Consider the following 21,964-nt stretch of genomic DNA (forward strand, 5'->3'; position numbering starts at 1 on the left):
TCTCCTTATTTTACTTCCAAGGAAATCACAGCCATGATATTTTAAAGACCAGAGATGCAAATCTCCTTTGTTTGGCATTCCACTGGGCCCAATCTGTTATTCACTACAAATACCCTGCTACTAAAATTAAACAAGCACATTCTCTCTAGGCTCAGGGACTGTTGTGGAAGAGGCAGGCTTATGAGATTGTAAGGGCCAGTTTTGATGAATAGAATTGGGGCAAGATCAGGCTCTCCACCAAATCAAGGATTGGTACAAATATGCCTAAACGGCAGATAAAACTAGGGACTTTCCCTTCTAAGCAATCATATGTCACCTTTGCATCTACCCCAACCATAAAGAATTTCCTGCTTCCTGTAGAATTAAAGGAAGATAATTACTGATGGAATAAAGATACCTTGTGACAAAGCCTGCTGGGTATAATACTCCCAGTTATGAGTTGTGCAAATAGATATATTAAAAAAAAATTTTTTTTTTCAGAGCAATGCTTAAGTTTTGTATGGCTAATTGCTATAAGTCCATAACTAAAACCAAGATTACAGTAGCTCAACACATAGAAGTTTAAAATAAGTCAGTTTTGTAACCTTACCTCTGGCTTTTGGCTTGTTGGCTTTCTACTTAAAATAATAATAATAATTTTAAGGGATAATGAATGCCTGTTCACTTCATTCCTGTCTGGCCTAGAACAGTTTATTGGCTGTGGGTCTTGTTGATTCTGAGTCCGTTGGCCATAGGGAGTCCCACCGAGGGCAGGATGGACATGGGAGAAGGCAACCTTGCCACCCTGGCAATGCTGAAACTGCCTTTGCAAAATTATGACTGAGACAGTGAAAGAGGTCTAACTTAACTGACTCCATCTTGCTTCTAAACTCCAAGCTGTCCTCATTCATTCCTGGGTGTAGGCGGAACAAACTTTGGGAGAAACTTAGTTTATAGTTAAGTTTAAACAAAGATGGCAACAGCCCTTCCCCAAAGCAGACCTTCTTACTTGGGGACTAGATCTTTGTAAGATGAAGATCAACCACAAGATTAGAAATTATGGTTTAGGAGTCATGCAGCTGGATGCTCCAAGATTCTGACCCTTTCTAAACTGCTCCTAAGATCAGTGCTTGACATATTTTGCAGACCCTGCACATGATGGATTAGCTGGCACCACCCAGATTAATAAACTGGCTTATCTGATCTTGTGCCCCCCATACCCCCCAGGAACTGATTGAGTGCAAGAAGATAGCTTTGACTCCCTATTATTTAATCCCTGACCAGTCAGCACTCCTGGCTCACTGGCTTCCTCCCACCCACCAAGTTATTTATAAAAACTCTGCTCCCTGTATGCTAAAAACTCTGCTCCCTGAATGCTCGGAGAGGGATCGAGTAATAGTAAGACTTTGGTCTCCCATACAGCCGGCTATGTATGAATTACTCTTTGTGTATTGCAATTCCCTCTCTTGATGAATTGACTCTGTCTAGGCCAGGGGCAAGGTGAACTCTTTGGGTGGTTACAATGCTATGGGACAAAGTTAAGATTTGGTGGCCATTGATGATGCCTTTGGCCACATCTCCTCTGGGGAGAATATAAACCAAAAATAAAATTGGAACCCTTCCTACCCCCAGCCATCTTTATGGACTCCCTTCTAGGCCAGGGCACTGTAAAATTCAACCTGAAAGACTGGTCAGGCCGTGATAGGAAGTGGGAGTCTGACATGCCTCATTATACCCCTCCAGCATTAACATGAACACAGACCTTAAGTCTGATAGAAACAATTACACTCTGTTTTCTGTGAAGTCTGCTGCCTGGAGGCTTCCTCTGCATGATCTCCACAACCCCTTATCTTAACCTAGATGTTCCTTTCTACTGATAGTAACTCTTTCAACCCAATTGCCCGTCAGAATACGGTTTAAATCTACTTATGACCTGGAAGCGCCCTGCCTTTGAGTTGTCCCACCTTTCCAGATCAAACCAGTGTACATTTTGCATGTGTTGATTACTGTATTATGACTCTCTAAAATGTACAAAAGCAAGCTCTACCTGGATCACCTGTCCTCAGGACTTCCTTGGTTTGTTTCACTGGTGCGTCTTTAATCTTGGCAAAATAAACTTTCTAACTTGACAGAGACTTGCCTCAGATATTTTGAGTTCACAGATGTGATATTGTCAGCCATCAATGTCCTCTTATTATTTTTTCTTTTCAATAGCTTCTATTTATGCTTGTCACTGCTTCTTTTGCTACTACTAATTATTTTAGGAGAACTCTTACTTACTTCTGGATAGTGATGTGAAAACTGATTATGAGAAGTCTATTCTCTGATTCTTGGTTTATTTGGACTAGATCTTTTTTAGTCACTATAGTATTATACATTAATCTCCACTAGTATAAACTTCATGGGTCAGGAACACATCCCCTGAGGCCTGGCACAAAAAGAGATCTCAGTAAATACTATAAAATGAACGGATTTACTCTGTGACATTTTAAATTCCTTGAGGACAGAAACAGTGTCTTATTCCTTATGTCCCTTTAAAATTTAATATATTTTAAAATAGTTTAGAGTAATTTCTTAAATAGGGTATATATATCATATGTATATCATATATATGGCACGTGTGTGTGTGTGTGTGTGTGTGTGTGTATGTATGACACAAATTTGCAAAGGTACAAAGAGATATACAATGAAACAGGAAACAGGAATCCCTCTCCACCAGCCACCCAGCTTTCCCCTCCTGGAGCCAACGTCATTATTCATTTTTTGGTGCATCCTTCCAGAAATAACCTGTGCGTGCATAAGTATTTACATTTATATCATCAAATGCAAATGGTAGTATATTTTCTAGACACTTTTGTACATTGCATTTTTTGGACTTAACATTATAACGTGGAGCAGCTTCATTCCTTTTAATGACTGTGAAGTATTTGGAATGGACATAACTGTATTTTTAAAAACCTTGTCTTCTGTTGATGGACCTTTAGATTGTTTCCGAGGTTTTCCTGTTTTGGAAGGTGCTACAGTGAATTTCCTTGTTTGTTGTTTTACAAATATGCAGATGATTATCTGTAGAATAAATTCCTATAAGTGCAATTGCCAGCTTAAAGGGTGTGTTACGCGTATTAAGAGATATTGGCAAGTTTTGGCCTTGAAGAGTTCTATTTACTATTTATAGTTCTACCAATGATTTAATACAGTATTTTGTTAACATGGCCTCTTGATGTGGAAAGAATTACACTAATGGTACAGTTGAAATATCAAAGAAATTAAGACAGGTATGTCATAAATACATGAAATATGTGTAGATACTGGTCCATTTTATTATTTGCTACTATAAAATGTGCACACATCTATTATAAAAAGTTAAAAATCATCAAAATGTGCAAACACAGAACATGCATAGCATCATTTGTGGTTGAGAAATGAAAACAAATGTAAAGATGCAATATTATTGTACATAAAATAACTGTAGTACATTCTGTACTACTGTAATAATTTTGTAGCCACCCCTTGTTGCTGTTGTGGCTTACTCCGTGTGACACTGATCACCTTCTTGTGAACAGTTCATCTCTTCAGTAAATTGTGTTTTAACAGTAAAAAGTGATCTCTCACGGTTCTCATGTGCTTTTCATTATGTTTAGTGCGATAATATAAACCTTGAATGTAAATCTTGAATAACACCATGAATCCACTAATGATGCTTTAAGTGCTCCAAAGAAGCAGAGAAAAGTCATGACATAACAAGAAAAAGTTGAATTGCTTGATGTGTACCCATAGATTGAGGTCTGTGGCTGCAGTTGCTGCCATTTCTAGCAGGTGATTCATCTTGTAAACAGACAACATAAACTTAAGTTGTTGGTAAATGAAGTACAGTATTGTAAATGTATTTTCTCTTCCTTATGATTTTCTTAATATTTTTCCTCCAGTTTATTTGATTATAAGAATACAGTATATAATACATATAACATACAAACTATGTAGTTGACTGTTTATGTTATTGGTAAGGCTTCTGGTCCACAGTAGGTTATCGGTAAAGTTTTGGGGGAGTCAAAAGTTTTATGCAGATTTCTGACCATGAGGAGGGTCAACACCTCTAATCCCTCTGCATTGTTCAAGGGTCAACTATATAAGAAGTGGAAATGCCCAAGTACGTTTAGCTTTTTTAGGAAGAACTTTCTTTTTCTCTCTCTTTTTTTTCTTTTTTTTGAGGCCGAGTCTTGCTCTGTCACCAGGCTGGAGTGCAGTGGTGCGATCTTGGCTCACTGCAACCCCCGCTTCCCAGGTTCAAGCGATTCTCCATCCTCAGCCTACTGAGTAGCGGGGACTGCAGGCATGTGCCACCACACCCAGCTAATTTTTTTTTTTTAATTTTTAGTAGAGACAGGTTTCACCATGTTGGTCTGGATGGTCTCCATCTCTTGACCTTGTGATCTGTCCTCCTCAGCCTCCCAAAGTGCTGGGATTACAGGTGTGCCCCACTGCACCAGGCCTAGGAAAAGTACTTTCTACAGTGTTGCAAATTTTGAAATAAAAATAAATTAGGCCTGCAGAGATGCTAACACATTTAAATTAATTTTACTTTGAATATAGTCCTAAAAGGAGAAAATCTTTTTTTAAAAAATACACTAAATCGTAGAGCTGATGACATACCTCTTTTAGATTCTTAGATATTCTCATTTTCGCTGTCTCTGAGCCTCTCTCTCCTCCATATCTCTCTCTGCCCCCTATATCTCTCTTTTTACACACACACAGAAATAGACAAGAGAATTAGGTGGTAATTAGTTTGTTTAGGATTACCCAGTTAATTGCTTGTGGAGCCAGAACTTTGGGAAACATTCCCTATTACATTACACTTACTTCACAGATGTGGATTCCTCAGAATGGCTTTTCTGTTGAAATTTTTTTAAGTCTTAGATTTTATTTAACATTTAGTCCTTGAAACTAGGTTCAATAAACTGACCATTTTTTTCAGTTTTATCATTTGAATTTCATTTTTTAAATAACAATTTTGTGATAGCTGAAGAATAACCATTGGTTATGCTAGAAACTAAGTTAGCTTGGTAAACAGTTTTGCACTGATGATCTCAAGAGGCTTTGCATATGAACTGCTTCAGTTTCTGAGAAGATCATCTTGATTTCTCCCCTTTGGAGACATTTTGGAGACTATGTTGAATATATTTGAAAATTTTAAGATAAAAGTAAATTAACCATACAGATATGCTGAACAAATTTACTTCTGAATGTAGTCTTAAAAGGAGAAAACATGTTTCAAATACAAATCTAAAATTAAACAAAAATACAAATATAAACTTCATGTTTCAAACACTATTGGCAAAGTATCTAGCCAAATAGAATAAGAAGAAGCAGAAAAAACTTTAAAAGACCAATAGCACCTTGCTAGCACATTGCTAATAAGAACTAATAGGTACTTAAACTGATGAAAGTGATTCAGACAACAACGTATTAACCTCCTACTGTGCCCTGTTTTAAACTGTTAGTAGACATTAGTCTTTTAAAGAAAGACTAACACTTCTATATTTCTTTTCTAAGCTTTTGATACATTAGTGAACTGTTATAGCTGCTTGCCATATCTGATTCTTATAGCACAGTGCATTTTCCAGAATACTTTTTAGAAATGCTTACTGCTCCAAAAGTTTAGATTCCATGTAGTCTTAAAAGAGTTCTTAATGTAATAAATATTTTATATTACATTTTGATTATTGTGATTAAAATTTTTTGTAGAAGTTATATGGAATGAATAAATGCTAGTATTTTTCACTGACAAAGACAATGTTGTATATAGTGAAAGTAATAGTTCTTAGATTTGATTTTTTTCAATCACGTAGTAAGACCAGAATTTCCCCAATTTTTTAGTACTGTCATCTATGAAATTATAAGTATTCGTTATTTTCCTGAAGTAAATTTAATTTTTAGAGATTTGGCTGGTAAGTGTATGTATGTATGAGGAAGGAGGATTTTATAGTGTAATTTTCTTAAAAATGTTATAAACTTTTAATGCTGACTCCCTACACTTTAGAGTAATAGCTTAAATTTTTGTTTAGGTGCATTATTTTTATAGCACTTTAGAGAAGTGCTGTAGAAGACTTTGGTCTTTTAGTTTTTGCTCCTTTTTTTTTTTTTTTTTTTTTTTTTTGAGACAGAGTCTTGCTCTGTAGCCTAGGCTGGAGTGCAATGGCACGATCTTGGCTCACTGCAACCTCCGCCTCCCGGGTTCAAGCACTTCTCCTGCCTCAGCCTCCTGAGTAGCTGGGATTACAGGCGTCCGCCACCACGCCTGGCTAATTTTTGTATTTTTAGTGGAGACGGGGTTTCAACATGTTGGTCAGGCTGATCTCGAACTCCTGACGTCGTGATCCGCACACCTCGGCCTCCCAAAGTGCTGGGATTACAGATGTGAGCAATCGTGCCCGGCTGAGTTTTTAACTCTTTTATCTTTTCATAGTAATTTCAAATATAAAGCTATTAGAAATTTGGCTTGGTTTTTAAAATAATTTTATCTTGAAGAAAGTGTATGATATAAGTAAATGTTGAAGAGTGTGTTGGTTGGAATGAGTAATGTTATGATGTATATGATTTGGATAAATTAAGACTTTACCAAAAACCTGGAGTTTTAATAATTCTTTAAAAATAAGCACAGTACTTAATCTGTGATCCGGATGGTACATTTGTTATGGTATAAGAAATGAATGATATGTGCACAAAGTGGTTTTCTATTGTTGCTCATCTGTATTCAAAATTAAGAAAAAAAATAAAATATTTATGAGACTGTCTTATACAGTTTGTGTTTACCAAGTTAATATCTAAAAAGGAGGTTGAGACATAGGAATTGAGTTTTTTGCTAAAAGATAGTCATTCAAGGTAATATCGGGGCATTGCAGTTTTGCTAGGATTAGCCTTTTGATTAAGATCAGGTACATATTATGCCAATCAATCTTCCCTTATCCCAGAATAGATACTTATTTTTTTCATAGAGATGGGGCCTCACTATGTTGCCTAGTCTAGTCTTGAACTCCTGAGCTCAAGTGATGCTTCTTCCTTGGCCTCCTAAAGTGCTAAGATTATAGGCCAGAGCCACCATGCCAGGCCTGCAACAGTGAAACAAGTCTTGAATGGCAAGTTTCAGACATCTCTAAAGGCTGAAATACCCTGCTGGGAACCAAAGGGATGAAAAACCGTTCAATCTTCTTGTCCCAGTTTTACTACTATTGAAACAGAAATGACCAGTAAACTTGAAGACATCAACAACTAATCTTTACCCAACAGCAAGCATACAGAAGCTCATCTTTCTTACACTTTCAATTGGTTACCACAGTCCTTAAAAGTCCCTGACTTTCTTCCCAAGGGAAAAACCTTTTCCAGAAAAGAGTTGAACTGAGAACATGTGAAATGATAACTAGTACCTCTCCTGTCAGCTACTAATGTTACTGCCAATCTGGACTGTGATAAATTTTCCTAAGCCTGAGAGTTTCGTCACTGAATTTATTTCAACAGGTATTTATTGAATACTGTCTATAAGGCATTATATTAAATTTTGACCACTGTTCACCAGAATTCTGTTACTCAATTTTTGCTAAAATTGGCCCTCTGTACCATCACCAATTCCTAGCTGAAAGAGCATTCATAAGCACTGTTTAACATGTAATACATGCTGTGTCCTAGCTTAACATTCCTTAATGTCAGATATTCAGGTTTATGCTCAATGTGAAAATTCAGATGAGTGTCTTCCTCGTATTATGATAAATTTGTGAAATTAGTGATACTTGTAATACAGTGTTACTAAGAAAAACTATAGTTGTGACTAAATTCACTTCAGTGGCAAAGACACTACTTCGAATTACAAATAAATATTACAGCATATCTTGAATTGCACATAATATATTTACAAAGTACTGTTTTGAAACCAATGAGTGATGAGAAAAATGCTGAAACAGGAAAGGCAGTTCTTTTATAACTATAAAAGTAAGGTAATATCACTTTTATACTTGATTTATTGAATACTAATGTTTTCTGCTTTTAAAGTCTCTTGTCTCCACCTGGTGCCCCCAGCCTTTTCTTTCTTTTGTTTGTTTTGGCAACATAAAAAGGGATGGGAACAACAACATTAGTTGATATTTATTGAACTTTCACTGTGTGCTGTATATACATTAGCTAAGCATTTAATGTATATGTAATTTAACTTTCACAATACTTAATATGAAGTAGTTGCAATGACCCACATTTTACAGATGAAGAACTTGAGTTTAAGTAATTTACCCAAGATACACAGTGGTATCTTGGGAAGTGATAGAGCCATGATGAGAGCACCTGTTGAGTGATACAAGCACACTGGCTATCCCTTTTTATACGTTGACAAATTTATATGAGAGGAAACTGTGTGGATGTAGAAAGGTGAGTAAGACATCTTGTTTTCTGGAAGTTCAGAGAAACAAGTCCTGTAGTTAAGGACAGAATGTTTTATGAGGTCAGAGGAGGTTATGACAAACTGCCTTTATGGCAATTTCTCCAACTTGGCATTTTTGATATTTTGGGCTAATACTTTGTTGGGGGCAGGGAAAGCTGTCCTTTCCATTGCGTTATTTAGCAGCATCCCTGGTTTCTACCCGCTAGGTGGTAGTAGCACCCTCACTACACACAATTGTGACAAGAAAGATTGTCTCCAGAAATTATCAAAATTGCCCCTGTTGAGAACTACTACTCTAGGATTAGGGAAGGCTTATCACAGGTGACATTTGAGTGGAATCTTGAGATTGAATAGAGGCCACGTTTTAGATAGAACCATACGTATGAAGGCATGGAGGTGTGAACCAGTATGTTACATTTGGGAAGCAATAAAATATATGTGATGGCTGGAGCATTTAGGGTCTGTGGGGTCGAGGAGTTAGAGATAAAGCTGATAAACTGGGACCCATTTGTATATGTCATACTATTAATAAGAATAGATTTGTTTTTTTCTATACAGCTAGTGCTCGACTTACAACCACGATTGGTTCCGACAGACCGGTTGTAACAGGATTTGGTTGTAAGTTGAGTAGGCTATATGTACAGTACTGTGAAATGATGTTATAAAAATCTTTAAGTCATATTTTATCATAATTTTCATTATTGTTATATATCATAATTTTCTTTGTTCATTTTATGCCATTTATATCACCTCTACACCATTTTGTTTCTTATTTTTACATTCGTCAGGTTTAAGTAAAACACTGCATTACCAGTACAACTGTTTTAATATTTGCAAAACATACAAAATTACAAAATCAGGTGCATACAAAAATACAAAATACAGGTGTAAAAAATACCATAGGAAACATTTTCCCAATTGCAAAACATATCAAAATATATAAACATGTACGAAACATTTTATTGGCCGCTGGTGCTTGGCTGCGGATCGTTGATGTTGTCATCTGAGGCAGCAGTTGGGGTTACCGGAGTTGGTTTTTTCATAAACATGGTGAGCTTTGTCTGAATTGTATGTTTCTTTTTTTCTTCATGAATTTCACGATACGGACGAAACACATCGTATGCCATCCGTTCAATCCTTGCACATCGTTCGATGTTTGAGTCCATTGCTTCGAAATGTATAAGGAGTTTATTGGGAGGGGTTTGATGAAAAATATCCAAGACACAAAACACAAATTGCTGTACCGAGTCTGGGATAACAGTTGAAATGGTGCACGCGGAGATGGTAGTGCTGTCGGAAGCTGGTCTGCACTGTCGTACGCCCAGCTGGGCAAAGTTTGCGCTGCCAGACGCGGAGCAGTCATGGCTAGCGATTGTGGTCATGGCTAGCGATTGTGGTCGTAAAGTCGAATGGTCGTAAGTTGCATAGGTCGTAAGTCGATCAATACCTGTAGGTGTTAGGGCTCCATCAGAGCTTTGCAAGTGATAGCAATCTGGATGGTCCACACAGTATTTAATTGCCTCTTTGTTTCTTCTAGAGTGTAAAGACCACATCTGTCTTTTTTACCATTATATGCCTAGTGCCTATGATGGTACTTGCACAACTTTGTGCAGTAGGAAGGACAAAAATAGCGAATTTATAGATGTAAAAACTCCCAGAAGAGGTTGTGGTGGTCATGAGAATAAAATTTGAACACCTCCATATAAACTGAACATAATTAACTAAGGGCCTCAACTACTAGATTGTGAAATCCATTACTGCATTTGTCCCAAGGCCTTCCATCCCATGAGCTGCTGCCAGCCAGAGACTGGATGCAGCAGGGATACTAAGGCCCTTGCCAGGGGTTCCCCTGACAGCAGACTTTAGCTTTAGGTTTCCCCAGTGGCCTTGCTGAACCTTCCTTAAACTGCAGGGAAGTCTAGTTGCTTCTTCCTGACCTTTCCCCACTCCTACCTGCACTCAGGGTCAGCATTGCATTGTAGTCTGATGACTCTTCTAACTTTCTCTAGCTCCCTCTCCATTTTCTGTTCTCTTGGATATTTGCCCAGATAAAATCCTTGCAAGTTTAATCCCTTCTTAATGTCTGTTTCTCCAGGGACTGGCTAACACACAGATTGTGACTTTCAAAGGGCACACATTTATTAAGTAGCAAAATATGCTCTATAATCTAGAATTTAGGTATTTAAATCCATACCTCTAACCACTATATGCTCTCATTACTAAGGCAGTAATTTATGACACTGGCATTTAGTTCTCCCAGTATTTTGAGTCTAATGGTATGATAAAATGCCTTACTTCCGTAGTTGATTATCAAATCTTTAAGAATTTCTGATTCCAGATTGTAGTCATCGTAAGAATTTTCTGGCTCTTGCTTGGCATATTGATAGAAGATGGCATGGAAGTGGGTAAAATACAGTAGATAATTTCTGTCTTGTTGAGGGATGTGTTCTCAGATTTTTTCTAATTCCTAGACTTGCAAACAATGATTTTCTTATATCCCTTTACTTACTATTGTTACTACCAGTAGCAATTGACTTCCATTTCTGGGTCTTTTTCCTCAAAGAAACAATGATGTTTTTTGTTTGTGTTTTAATTCATTAACTAGAGTAATACTAAACACAAGGACAAAACAAAGAACAGAAAAGCTACATTGAGACTGAGTAGTGGATAGTTATCAGACTCATTGACTGTATTGATGACTTGTTCTTGAATACCATCTTCATAGCTCATAGCCTTTGGAATTGTATTTCAGCAAAATTAAAATTATATTACCTGAACATTTTGGTATATTTACTGAGAGTTAAGTCCTCAAATGTCAGTACTCTTGCAGGCCATTGACATATAGGAAAACGTTATTGAGGGCCTTCTACAAATATACCTTAATTTTTTCTTTACAATAAAAATGTTGACTTTACCTAATCTTTAATTAGAGATCTTAGAAATATGAAACAGTATTCAGTTGGTAGAATAAATATTTAAAATTTTCTACATTTTTATTTTATGGCCGGTAAATGTTGGGAGAAGGGGAGGGATGAGGAAGAGACATAATATAATGAGGGAGTCAGCTGCAAAAAGAAGTACTTGTTATAGGTTGGCTATTCCTTATCTGAAAATCTTAAATGCCTCCAGATCTGAAAACTTTTTGAGCATCTGCTTGAGACTCAAAGGAAATGCTCATGGGAGGAATTAGGGTGCTTAGATTAGGGATGTTTAACTGCCAACTACTATATAATGCCAATATTCCAAAATCCCAAATCAGAAACACTTCTGGTTCCAAGTGTTGTGGATAAAGGTTACTTAACCTTTATTTGCTTTGGCCTGTGGGCCTCAGGTAACATTTTACTGATTTTACCCATTAAAGGACTGAGTTCCTTAAGAGTGACAAAACATGCCTTATCTCTGTGCAGTCTCCAGAATCAAGGATCATAACTTTGTAGTTATTCATGAGGCATTTAACTCCTAAATAGATGACTGGCTGTTGAATCAGTGATCACAATTCCTTAAATATTCTTATCCTCAAATATTAGAGAGAGTACTCTGATTGGGATACCTAGCGTAGCTCAGGGTAGTTCTGCCTGAGCAGTATCAGCAGCCCACGTGAAATTGAGCCAAGGGCCAACTCTAGACTCAAACCAATTTTCCTACTCTTTATTGTTGGACTTGGTAAATATATCAACTTTTGGATATAAAATCTTCCTTCAGGTTTTCATTAAATCTGCAGTTTCCTCTGACTAGAATACTCCCTAACTTTCTGCTCTGAGTAATACTTACTAGTCTTTAACTTTAGGTCTCCTTTTTATTATTACTTTTTAAACAAATTTTTATTTTCTTTTTCTGTTACTTCTTTCTTGAAGTCTTCCACGGTTAGCAGTAGGATCAGGTGCTCTTTTGTATGTGCCCCATGCACCATCAAACCTAAAGACTTACTTGTATCACACCCTTACTATCCTTATTACCTTCTCTTGGAATCAAAGATCTGAACCTCTTATTGAAAGCCAACATTCTGTGATCTCAATCCTATCCTTTTACCCTGTGTGTTTGTCTCTTCTTTCTTCTCTGTCTCTAACCTCTCACCAGTTTCTTCTCAGTAGCGTTTAGGCCAGCTGAAGTCATTTTTTCTTACAGAAACAATAGCAAAAATCTCTATCCTATTTCCCTCTTGGAACCAAACTTGTCCAAGGAGTTATCTTCTCCACAACCCTACCTCCTAGTCACTTCTTAACCCATTGTAGTCTGGTTTCTTTTCTTAGGAATAGCAGTAAAACAAAGGTCACCCATAATTTTTAAGGTCTTTATCTTGCCTTCTAAGTAACAGTTGACACAGTTGTCCTTTCCCACCTTCATAAAATGCTTTAATCCTATTTTCTTTCCTTACTACAGGGATACTTTAGTTCTTTGGTTTCCCTCTATATCCTTCCTTCTTCTCATTATTATTTTTGACTCCTTTCTCTTATTTATGCAACAAAAATTTATTGAGCCATCAATATATGTCAGGTACTGTTTGAATGATAGAGATACAACAGTGAGTAAGACAGATGTAGTTTTTGATAAGTGTAGCTTACCCTTATTTAAATGTTTTCTGGGGCTTTCCCCTTTTTTATTCCATAAGCACTCCAATGAGCAATATTGCCCACTCATGACTTCAGTTGTCATCAATATGCTCATGACTCCCACATTTATGTTTTTAGCCCAGACCTCTCTTGAACTGTGGGACTGGCTACCTTTGGCCATTTCTACCTTGATATCACATAATACACTTTAAACAAAGCATGATAAAAAAGGTAATAGTTTTATATTTTACCTCACCCACAGTCTTCTCCTTGGCCCCTTATCTCTGACAATGGTACTACCATCCCACCATTTACCTAATTATCTTTGGCTTCTTCTGCTTCCTTGTCTTCCCATTCCATCACCCGGGTTAAAATGCCTGCATCTCAATTCCTGTAGCTACTGCTCTTGTCTAGGTCACCATTATCTCTCTCCTGGATTACTGCCACACTCCCCTTGTCTGCCTGGCCTAAACTTGCCTGTCTCTATTACATTATCCATATTGCAGCTGTAGTGATCTTTATAAAAGGTAAATATGATTATGTCACATACCTGTCAAATACATTTAGGAAAAATTTGGTTGTTTCAGTATAACTTTATAAGATTATAATCTAGTACCCTGCTATCCTGTTCAGCATTATCCTTTGCTATTCTTCTCCTGTACCCTCAACAAACCAGCCTTATTTAATGTTCAAAGCAAATGTTCATGTTCTTTCTTGCTTTAGAATCTTATATGTTCTTAGTATCTAGAATACTGCCTCCCTGCTTAGTACTCCTGCCACATACCCTTTTTCCAGCCTCTGTCCTGTTAATTCTTACCCATCCATCAAATCCTATCTTTGACATCATTTTCTAGGGAAAGTCTTCTTTATTGGCCCTCTTCTAACCCCACATTTAATTTGCTGTCTTTTATAAAACAGAATATTCTCCTCAAAATATACTTATTTTTCTGAAGAGTTGTGGTTATGAAATACATTTAAAATGTAGCTGTTTGTATTTGTAGTAGAGACCAGGTTTTGCCATGTTGGCCAGGTTGGTCTAAACTCCTCACCTCAAGTGATCTGCCCACCTCAGCCTTTCAAAGTACGTGGATTACAGGCATGAGCCACTTTGCCCAGCTGTGTTTCAAACTGTTTTGATCCAACCCAGAGTAAGAAATATTATTTTATTTTGCATCATGACACAGTACACTAATACTGCTTATGACGTACTCTGATATTTCTAATTCCATTTCTGTTCTCTTCCATTACACGAAAGCTGATCACAGTGCACTGCGTTAATTTCATGAGTCAAGGATTACAACCCTACCTACTGGGTTACAACTAGCAGTTTGCAAACAGTCCTGTAGAAATAGCTGGTGACTTGGGGCCAGGCACAGTGGCTAAGGTCTATAATCCCAGCACTTTGGGAGGCAGAGGCGGGCGGATCACCTGAGGTCAAGAGTTTGAGACCAGCCTGGCCAACATGGCAAAACCCCGTCTCTACTAAAAATACAAAAATTATCTGAGTGTAGTGGTGCACACCTGTAATTCCAGCTACTGGGGGGAGGATTAGGCATGAGAATCGCTTGAACTCCAGAGGAGGAGGTTGCCTTAAGCGGAGATCGCACAACCATACTCCAGCCTGGGTGGATGACAAAGCGAGACTCCATCTCAAACAAAAAAAAAAAAAAAAAAAAAAAAAAAGAGCCGGGCGCGGTGGCTCACGCCTGTAATCCCAGCACTTTGGGAGGCTGAGGCGGGTAGATCACAAGGTCAAGAGATCGAGACCATCCTGGTCAACATGGTGAAACCCCGTCTCTACTAAAAATACAAAAAATCAGCTGGGCATGGTGGCACGTGCCTGTAATCCCAGCTACTCAGGAGGCTGAGGCAGGAGAATTGCCTGAACCCAGGAGGCGGAGGCTGCGGTGAGCCGAGATCGCGCCATTGCACTCCAGCCTGGGTAAGGAGAGCGAAACTCTGTCTCAAAAAAAAAAAAAAAGAAAAGAAAAAAGAAAAAGAAAAGAAAATAGCTGGTGACTTGAATCAGAATCTGTTTTCCAACTGACTAGTTAAACAAGCAGAATCATAGCCAAGTGGGAGATAGTGGGTAGTCCATGTGTGTGACTAAAAGTTACTGACTGCTTATTGTGTATGTAGCCCTAGACCAGGAACTATACTTACTTTATATTTACCACCCTGTTGAATATTAGTTTTCCTGCTTTACATAGGGAAACTGAGGTTCAGAGGGGCAAGTAACTTACTTACGGCCATGTATATAGCAAAGGTCAGAACTAAGATTTGAACCTTTGCAAGTTAGTCTTCCCAATTCCAAAACCCATGCATTTGCCTATCAGCGAGTCTCCCAAGTAAACAATACTGCAATATACATGCCAAATTTAGAAGGGAATTAGTGACATTTAGGTGTCTTGAAAATTTTATGGTGGAAAATAACAATAAAAAGCCCCATTAAATGTGAGTTGAGACAGACATAAACATTGACAAACAGTTAAATAGTGATAGATTATATTAGCTTTCCAGAGAGCTTAAGTCTTCATGCCTTTGCTCATCCAAGAGGTAGAGGTAATATCCTTAAGGCTGAGATATATGGGGTTTTCTTGTTGATAAGGTGAATGAAATGTTCAGAGGCTTTACTACTGCACCAGAGCAGATAATAAGGCAATTAGAACTGTTAAATTGATGAAACACCAGACTAGGATGAATGATATTATGAATTACAAAGAAACAGTAGATTTTACAGCAACTTTTGAGACCTAAAGAGGAAAGATATATCAGTAAAGTGAGGAGAAATTGATAGTTAAACTTAAAGTGCTAGATTTATTGACCCGAAAAAGCTAACTTTCAGACTTTAGAGCCAGTTTCAGACTATATCAGCTTTGTAAATAAGTGGAAAAATTATTGGTTTCTACTGATAGTTTAATTTCCTCTATTAATAAGATGAATTTAAGATGCGTTTCTTCCTTTTCATTTTTTGAGCTGCAACATACCGCAGGGATCATCCAGTTAAACCTCCTCATTTTATAAAGGAAGAACCTGAGACAGGGAAATTAAGCAGCTTATTCTGAATTACATTACAAAGTAGTTGAGTTGGAACTAGAACCCAGATTATGTGACATGTCATTGGCTTAACTTTTATTTGAACTAAGAGTGTTGATAAATAACTTCTTATATAAGCTGATTTATGAATACTGTAATTTCTTTAGAATTCCCACCACATAAAATAATCTCATTGCTAACACTTAAATAATACATTCTTTGCCAAAGATAGCTGGGAAACAATCACTAGAGAGAGGCAAGCCTTCATTTCATTGAAGAATGGGCTGCCTGCTTTTTCTGTTTGTTTTTGAAAAAGCTTTGTTTTATAATTTCAGTCTAGGATCCACAAACATGATCATCCATACTTGGAAGACAGACTTCTGGAATACTCTTCAGTAACATGAGACTCAAGATTTATGTCATAAACTTTTCAGGTGTCACTGTAATTCTTGGTTTACACAAATAGGAAAACTATTCAATTGTAAGCTCTATCTTCCTTTAGAAAACTTTTTGGGATATTATTCTCCTATATTCCCAAAAGTCTTTTCTAGGTTCCAGAAACTGTGTGTACATATATGCCTTTAGTTTAAGCAGGCAAAACTAAGTCCTATTGTTTCAGTTACTAAATGTTAGATCTCTAATACCATCATCTACATGATTTTTAACGTAATTAGGCAGAATGATTGTTAAGTTACTGTTTGTGCCAGCAATTTAATTGTAAAGCATTATATAGCTATATGTTATCAAGATATAACTATTTAGGTTAGAGTTGTTTGGAGAAGTAATCACTTTAAGAGAATTAAAATTCCACTGATTGGTGGAAGAGATGGTATTTGAGCTAGGTCTGGAGCAAGTAGTAGAGATGAAGAGGTGTAGGGTTAGGGAGGGGCAGTCATTTTCTCTTAGAAGAAGAAATAAGGTAAAAGTCTCCAGAGCTCATTTAGGAAATGACTAGGATATATTTAAGGGCATGGCATGGACATCATGACAGGAATATAGAAAGTCTGGAATGTATACAGAGAAATATACACAGAGGTTTTTAATGTCCTTATTAGAAGTTTGGAATTCCATAAGCATTGTTTCTGTTTGATTACTTGTGGAAAGCAAGGGAATTCCAGTGACAATTTGAAAGTGGCATTGTAGAGGAAAAGAGAGCAGTTGTTTCCAAGTAATATCATGATTTTTTTTTTTCCAGCAAGATTTTTAAACTTAGAACCAACTTGATCTCTGATAAACTATGTCTAGTTAAGTGCTACATAGTAGGGGTTACCCAGTCATTGTTTACTTAAGATGAATGAATTTCTGCATAGGGGATTTCTTTTAAGTAGAGGCAGTTTTGTTTTATTGCAAAATTTCTTTCATTTTGTTTTGTTTTTAATGTCAATTTATGAATAGAGCACATAAAACTGGCCTTGTCATATTTGCCAACAGCTAATGACACCATTTCAAATGTAGGTGAAGCATGTATGAAAGAATAAATAAGCATATGAGTGAATGAAGGACAAATTAAGCCAAGTAAACTTGAATGTTCTTAGTTGTATTGAATTTTTAATAGAGTAGAATTATAAAATTAATATTTGATAGCAAAAACTATCTAATTTTCACTAATATGATTAATACTATTTTAGGAAAATTAAAGTCAATTTAGTTATAAATATGGACTAAAATTTACCAGTTGAATCATAGTAAAGATAATGACAGAATTATATTGAATTGGGGGTCGTGTTTGACATGGTGCCATAGGTGTTATATTAAATACAGTTTTATTTAAATCATATTAATTACTTGGAAGAAAGCATGCAAGAAATCCTCAAAGGATGCTAAATTTGGATTGTGATTAGAATAGAGAACTCAAAAGAGCTAGAGTGATGAGGCATGTCTTGGTAGATAAACACAATGAAATTCCCTTTGAAAAATTAGTTCCCTTGAGAGGAAAGTGGGGTCGATTTTTGCATTAAAAATTCTTTGTTTCTAATTTGGCATCTGCCAATCTGAGAAAAAATTGAGTACCTTAATTAAGAGACTGTCTTGTGATCTTTTGTATTTATTCAGGATATTAATAACCAAAATTTCTTCATAATATGTAAAACCTAGATACAGGTATACCTTGAAGATATTGCTGGTTCAGTTCCAGACCATCACAATAAAATGAGTCACACAATTTTTTTTTTTGTTTCTCAATAACATGTCTAAAAATGTCAGTACCTTAATTAAAAACACTTTATTGCTAGAAAAATGCTAACAATCATCTGAGCCTTCAGCAAGTCTTAATCTTTTTGCTAGTACAGATCTTGTCTCAGTGTTGATGACTGCTGATTGATTAGGATGGTGGTTGCTGAAGAATGGGGTGGCTGTGGCAATTTCTTAAAATAAGACAATGAGGTTTGCTGCATAGTTGGACTCGTTTCATGAACGATTTCTCTGTGGTGGCATGAATTGCTGTTTGATAGCCTTTAAACCACAGTAGAACTTCTTTTAAAATTGGAATTAATCCTCCTAAACCCTTCCACTGCTTTATCAACTAAGTTTATATAGTATAATTTTTTTGTCATTTCAGAAGTAGGTTTCATCTCAAGAAACCATTTTCTTTTTTCATCCATAAGGAGTAACTCTTCATCTGTTAAATTTTATCATGAGATTGTAGCAATTCAGTCACATCTCCACTTCTGTTTCTCTTGCTATTTCTGCCACATCTACAGTTATTTCCTCCACTGAAGTCCTGAACCCCTCAAAGTTATCTGTGAGGGTTAGAATCAACTTTCCCAAAACTCCTGTTAATGTTGATATGTTGACCTCTTCCCATGGATCATGAATGTTCTTAATGGCACCTAGAATTGTGAATCCTTTCCAAAAGGTTTTCAAATTTTCTTTGCCCAGATCCATCAGAGGAATAACTGTCTCTGGTAGCAGTAGCCTTACAAAGTGTATTTCTTAAATAATAAGACTTGAACATTGAAATTATTCTTTGATTCATGGGCCACAGAATGGGCATTGTATAAGCAGGCATGAAAACAATATTAATCTCCTTGTATATCTCCATCAGAGCTTTTGGCTGACTAGGTGCACTATCAGTAAAATATTTTGAAAGGAACCCTTTGTTTTTTTAGCGGTAGGTCTCAACAGTGGGCTTAAAATATTCATGCTATAAACAGTTGTGCTGTCATTCATGCTTTGTCATTTCATTTATAGAGCACAGGCAGAGGAGATTTAGCATAATTCTTAGGGGCCCTAGAATTTTTGGAATGGTAAGCATGCATTGGCTTTACCTTAAAGTACTAGCTGCATTAGCCCCAAGCAAGAGTCAGCCTCTTTTTTGAAGCTTTGAAGCCTAGGCATTGATTTATCCTTTTTACCCGTGGGAGTCCACCTAGATGACATTTTCTTCCAACGGAAAGCTGTTTCGTCTGTGTTGAAAAATCTTTTGTTTAGTATAGCCACCTTCATCAGTGATCTTAACTAGATCATCTGGATAACTTGCTATAGCTTCTACGTCAGCATTTGCTGCTTCTCCTTGCACTTTGATGTTCCAGACACATCTTCTTTTCTTAAACCTCATGAACTAACTTATGCTAGCTTACAGCTTTTCTTATACAGCTCCCTTCTTTTAGCCTTCATAGAATTGATGTAAGTTAAGACCTCCTTCTGGATTAGGCTTTGGTTTAAGGGAATGTTGTGGCTGGTTTGATCCATCCAGATCACTAAAACTTTCTCCATGTCAGCAAGAAGGCTGTTTTGCTTTATCATCATTCATGTATTCACTGGAGTAGCACTCTTAATTTCCTTCAAGAAGTTTTCCTTTGCATTCACAACTTGGTTAACTGTTTGGCACAAGAGACCCGGCTTTAGGCCTGCCTTAGCTTTCCACATGCCTTTCGCACTGAGCTTAGTCATTTCTAACTTTTTTTTTTTCTTGAGACGGAGTCTCACTCTGTTGCCCAGGCTGGAGTGCAATGGCCTGACCGCGGCTCACTACGTCCTGCACCACCCAGGTTCAAGCGATTCTCCTGCTTCAGCTTCCCAAGTAGCTGGGATTACAGGCATGTGCCATGCCGCCTGGGTAATTTTTGTATTTTTAGTAGAGATGGGGTTTCACCACATTGGCCAGGATGGTCTCGAACAACTGACCTCAGGTGAGCCACAGCGCCGATCAATCATTTCTAACTTTTGATGTAAAGTTAGAGACATGTGACTCTTCTTTTCACTTGAACACTTAGAGGCCATTGTAGAGTTGTTGATAGACCTAATTTTAACATTGTGTCTCAGGGAGTAGAGAGGCCTGAAGAGAGGGAGAGAAATGAGAGAACAGCCAGTCAGTAGAGCAGTCAGAATATACACATTTGTCAATTAAGTTTGCCGTCTAATATAGGCACAGTTTGTGGAACTAAAAAACAATTATAAGGGTAACATAAAAGGTCTGTGATCACAAATCACCGTAACAGATATAATAGTAGTGAAGAAGTTTGAAATATTGCAAGAATTACCAAAATATAGCCCAGAGACACAAAGTGAGCACATACTTTTGGAAAAGGCAATGATAGACTTGTTTGACACAATTGCCACAAACCTTCAATTTCTTAAAAAGAACGAACGAAAGAAAAAACCAAAAATGCAACATCAGCAAAATGCAATAAGATGAGGTAATGTCTGTATTTTTTTTCATAGGACCCAGATACCCATTTGTTTATAAAGAAAATGTTTTAAGATTGAGAGAAATTCTGAAACTGAAAACCATAGTCACTCTATGGAGAAGCTATAGCTCTAGAAATGTTTTCAGTAGTGTTTCAAAATACTTATTGGGAAGACAATTTCATTTTTTTCTTAAAAGTGCTTATTTCCTTAATAGTCAGTGATACTCACCCTGAATATTAAATCAATGAAACTCTACTAGAAATTGCCTCATATCTTTTGGAATTTTCTCCTCTTAAACTATTAACTCTTTAATTTTACCATTAAATTAAAATATTTTATTTTGTAGAAAGTCCTTATCTACATAAAACCTAGATGCCATAAAGATAAGATTGATAGATGATTATATAGATACTATAAAATAAAATTTTTCTAGGGAAATAGCAAAAATGGGGAAAAAAAAGAAAAATCAATGTGGAAATATAAATGACACAGTATTTATGTATATAACAGATAAAGGATAGAGATATGGAATATAGAGAGAGCTCTTACACATTAGTAAGAAAGAATGAACACTGCAACATAAAAATGGGAAAATATAATCAGGAAATTCACATGCAAAGAAAAACTAGGATTGGATAAATATTAATGGTAGCACTGTGTTTTGGCATGGTTGTCAACCCTTTGTAGGTATTAGACAATTTAATTTTCCCAACAACTCAAACAGTAGATAACTATTGTTATCCTTGCTTTACCATTGAGGAAACTGAGGCACCATAAGGTTAAGTAACTTAACCAATGGAACTAGGATTCAAATTTAGGCAATTTAGCTCTAGACAATCACTATATTATACCTCATCAGTAATCAAATAAATGCAGGTAAACACACCAGTAATGTTATTAGTCACCTACAAAATTGGCATAGATGGAAACACCAGTATTAAATGTTGGTGAGAGATAGGCTTGCTTCTCACCGTTGGTGAATATGTCAATGGAAATAAATGTTCATCAGGAGGACATTGCTTGAAGTATGTCATGTGCAATTAATGAAACACTGTATTGTTATTAAAAATCTCAGATGGAGGGTTGTATGTATTAACATAGAAAGACTTCTGTAACCTATTGTATAACCTATTTAGTAAGATTACACCAAAGTCACCATTAGAGAGAGAATAGTAGTTATTTTGTTAGTTGCTCACTGCTTGGCACATCATAAGCATTTGATAAATATGGGATAGATGGGTGAGTGGATGGTTGGATGTGACAATATGATATAGTGGAAAGATTCCAAGAGTTGAAACCGGAAGATTTATATTCTTGTGCCATCCTAGTAACAACTTGAATTCAGATC

General features: G+C 36.6%; 1 protein-coding gene across 5 annotated transcripts in view; it reads left to right on the forward strand.

The window, feature by feature from the left end:
• TBCA (tubulin folding cofactor A) overlaps positions 1-21,964 on the forward strand; it is a 67,517-nt gene that overhangs the window by 18,348 nt on the left and 27,205 nt on the right. The window contains exons 2-3 of one of the 5 annotated variants that reach the window (XR_004268958.1): positions 3,621-3,762; positions 7,343-7,503. The exons of 3 other annotated variants lie outside the window; for them this stretch is intronic. Coding sequence is in view for 1 of the 2 variants with exons in the window: in XM_032277669.1 (XP_032133560.1) it covers positions 7,343-7,375 (33 nt within the window). In the remaining variant the exon portion in view is untranslated. Of the gene's footprint in view, positions 1-3,620; positions 3,763-7,342; positions 7,504-21,964 lie in introns of those variants that run through there. One more of the 5 variants, XM_032277669.1, reaches the window with a different exon arrangement.

Source organism: Sapajus apella, unplaced genomic scaffold, assembly GCF_009761245.1.
Source record: "Sapajus apella isolate SASKATOON/1434 unplaced genomic scaffold, GSC_monkey_1.0 scaffold1, whole genome shotgun sequence".
NCBI classification, from domain to species: domain Eukaryota; kingdom Metazoa; phylum Chordata; class Mammalia; order Primates; family Cebidae; genus Sapajus; species Sapajus apella.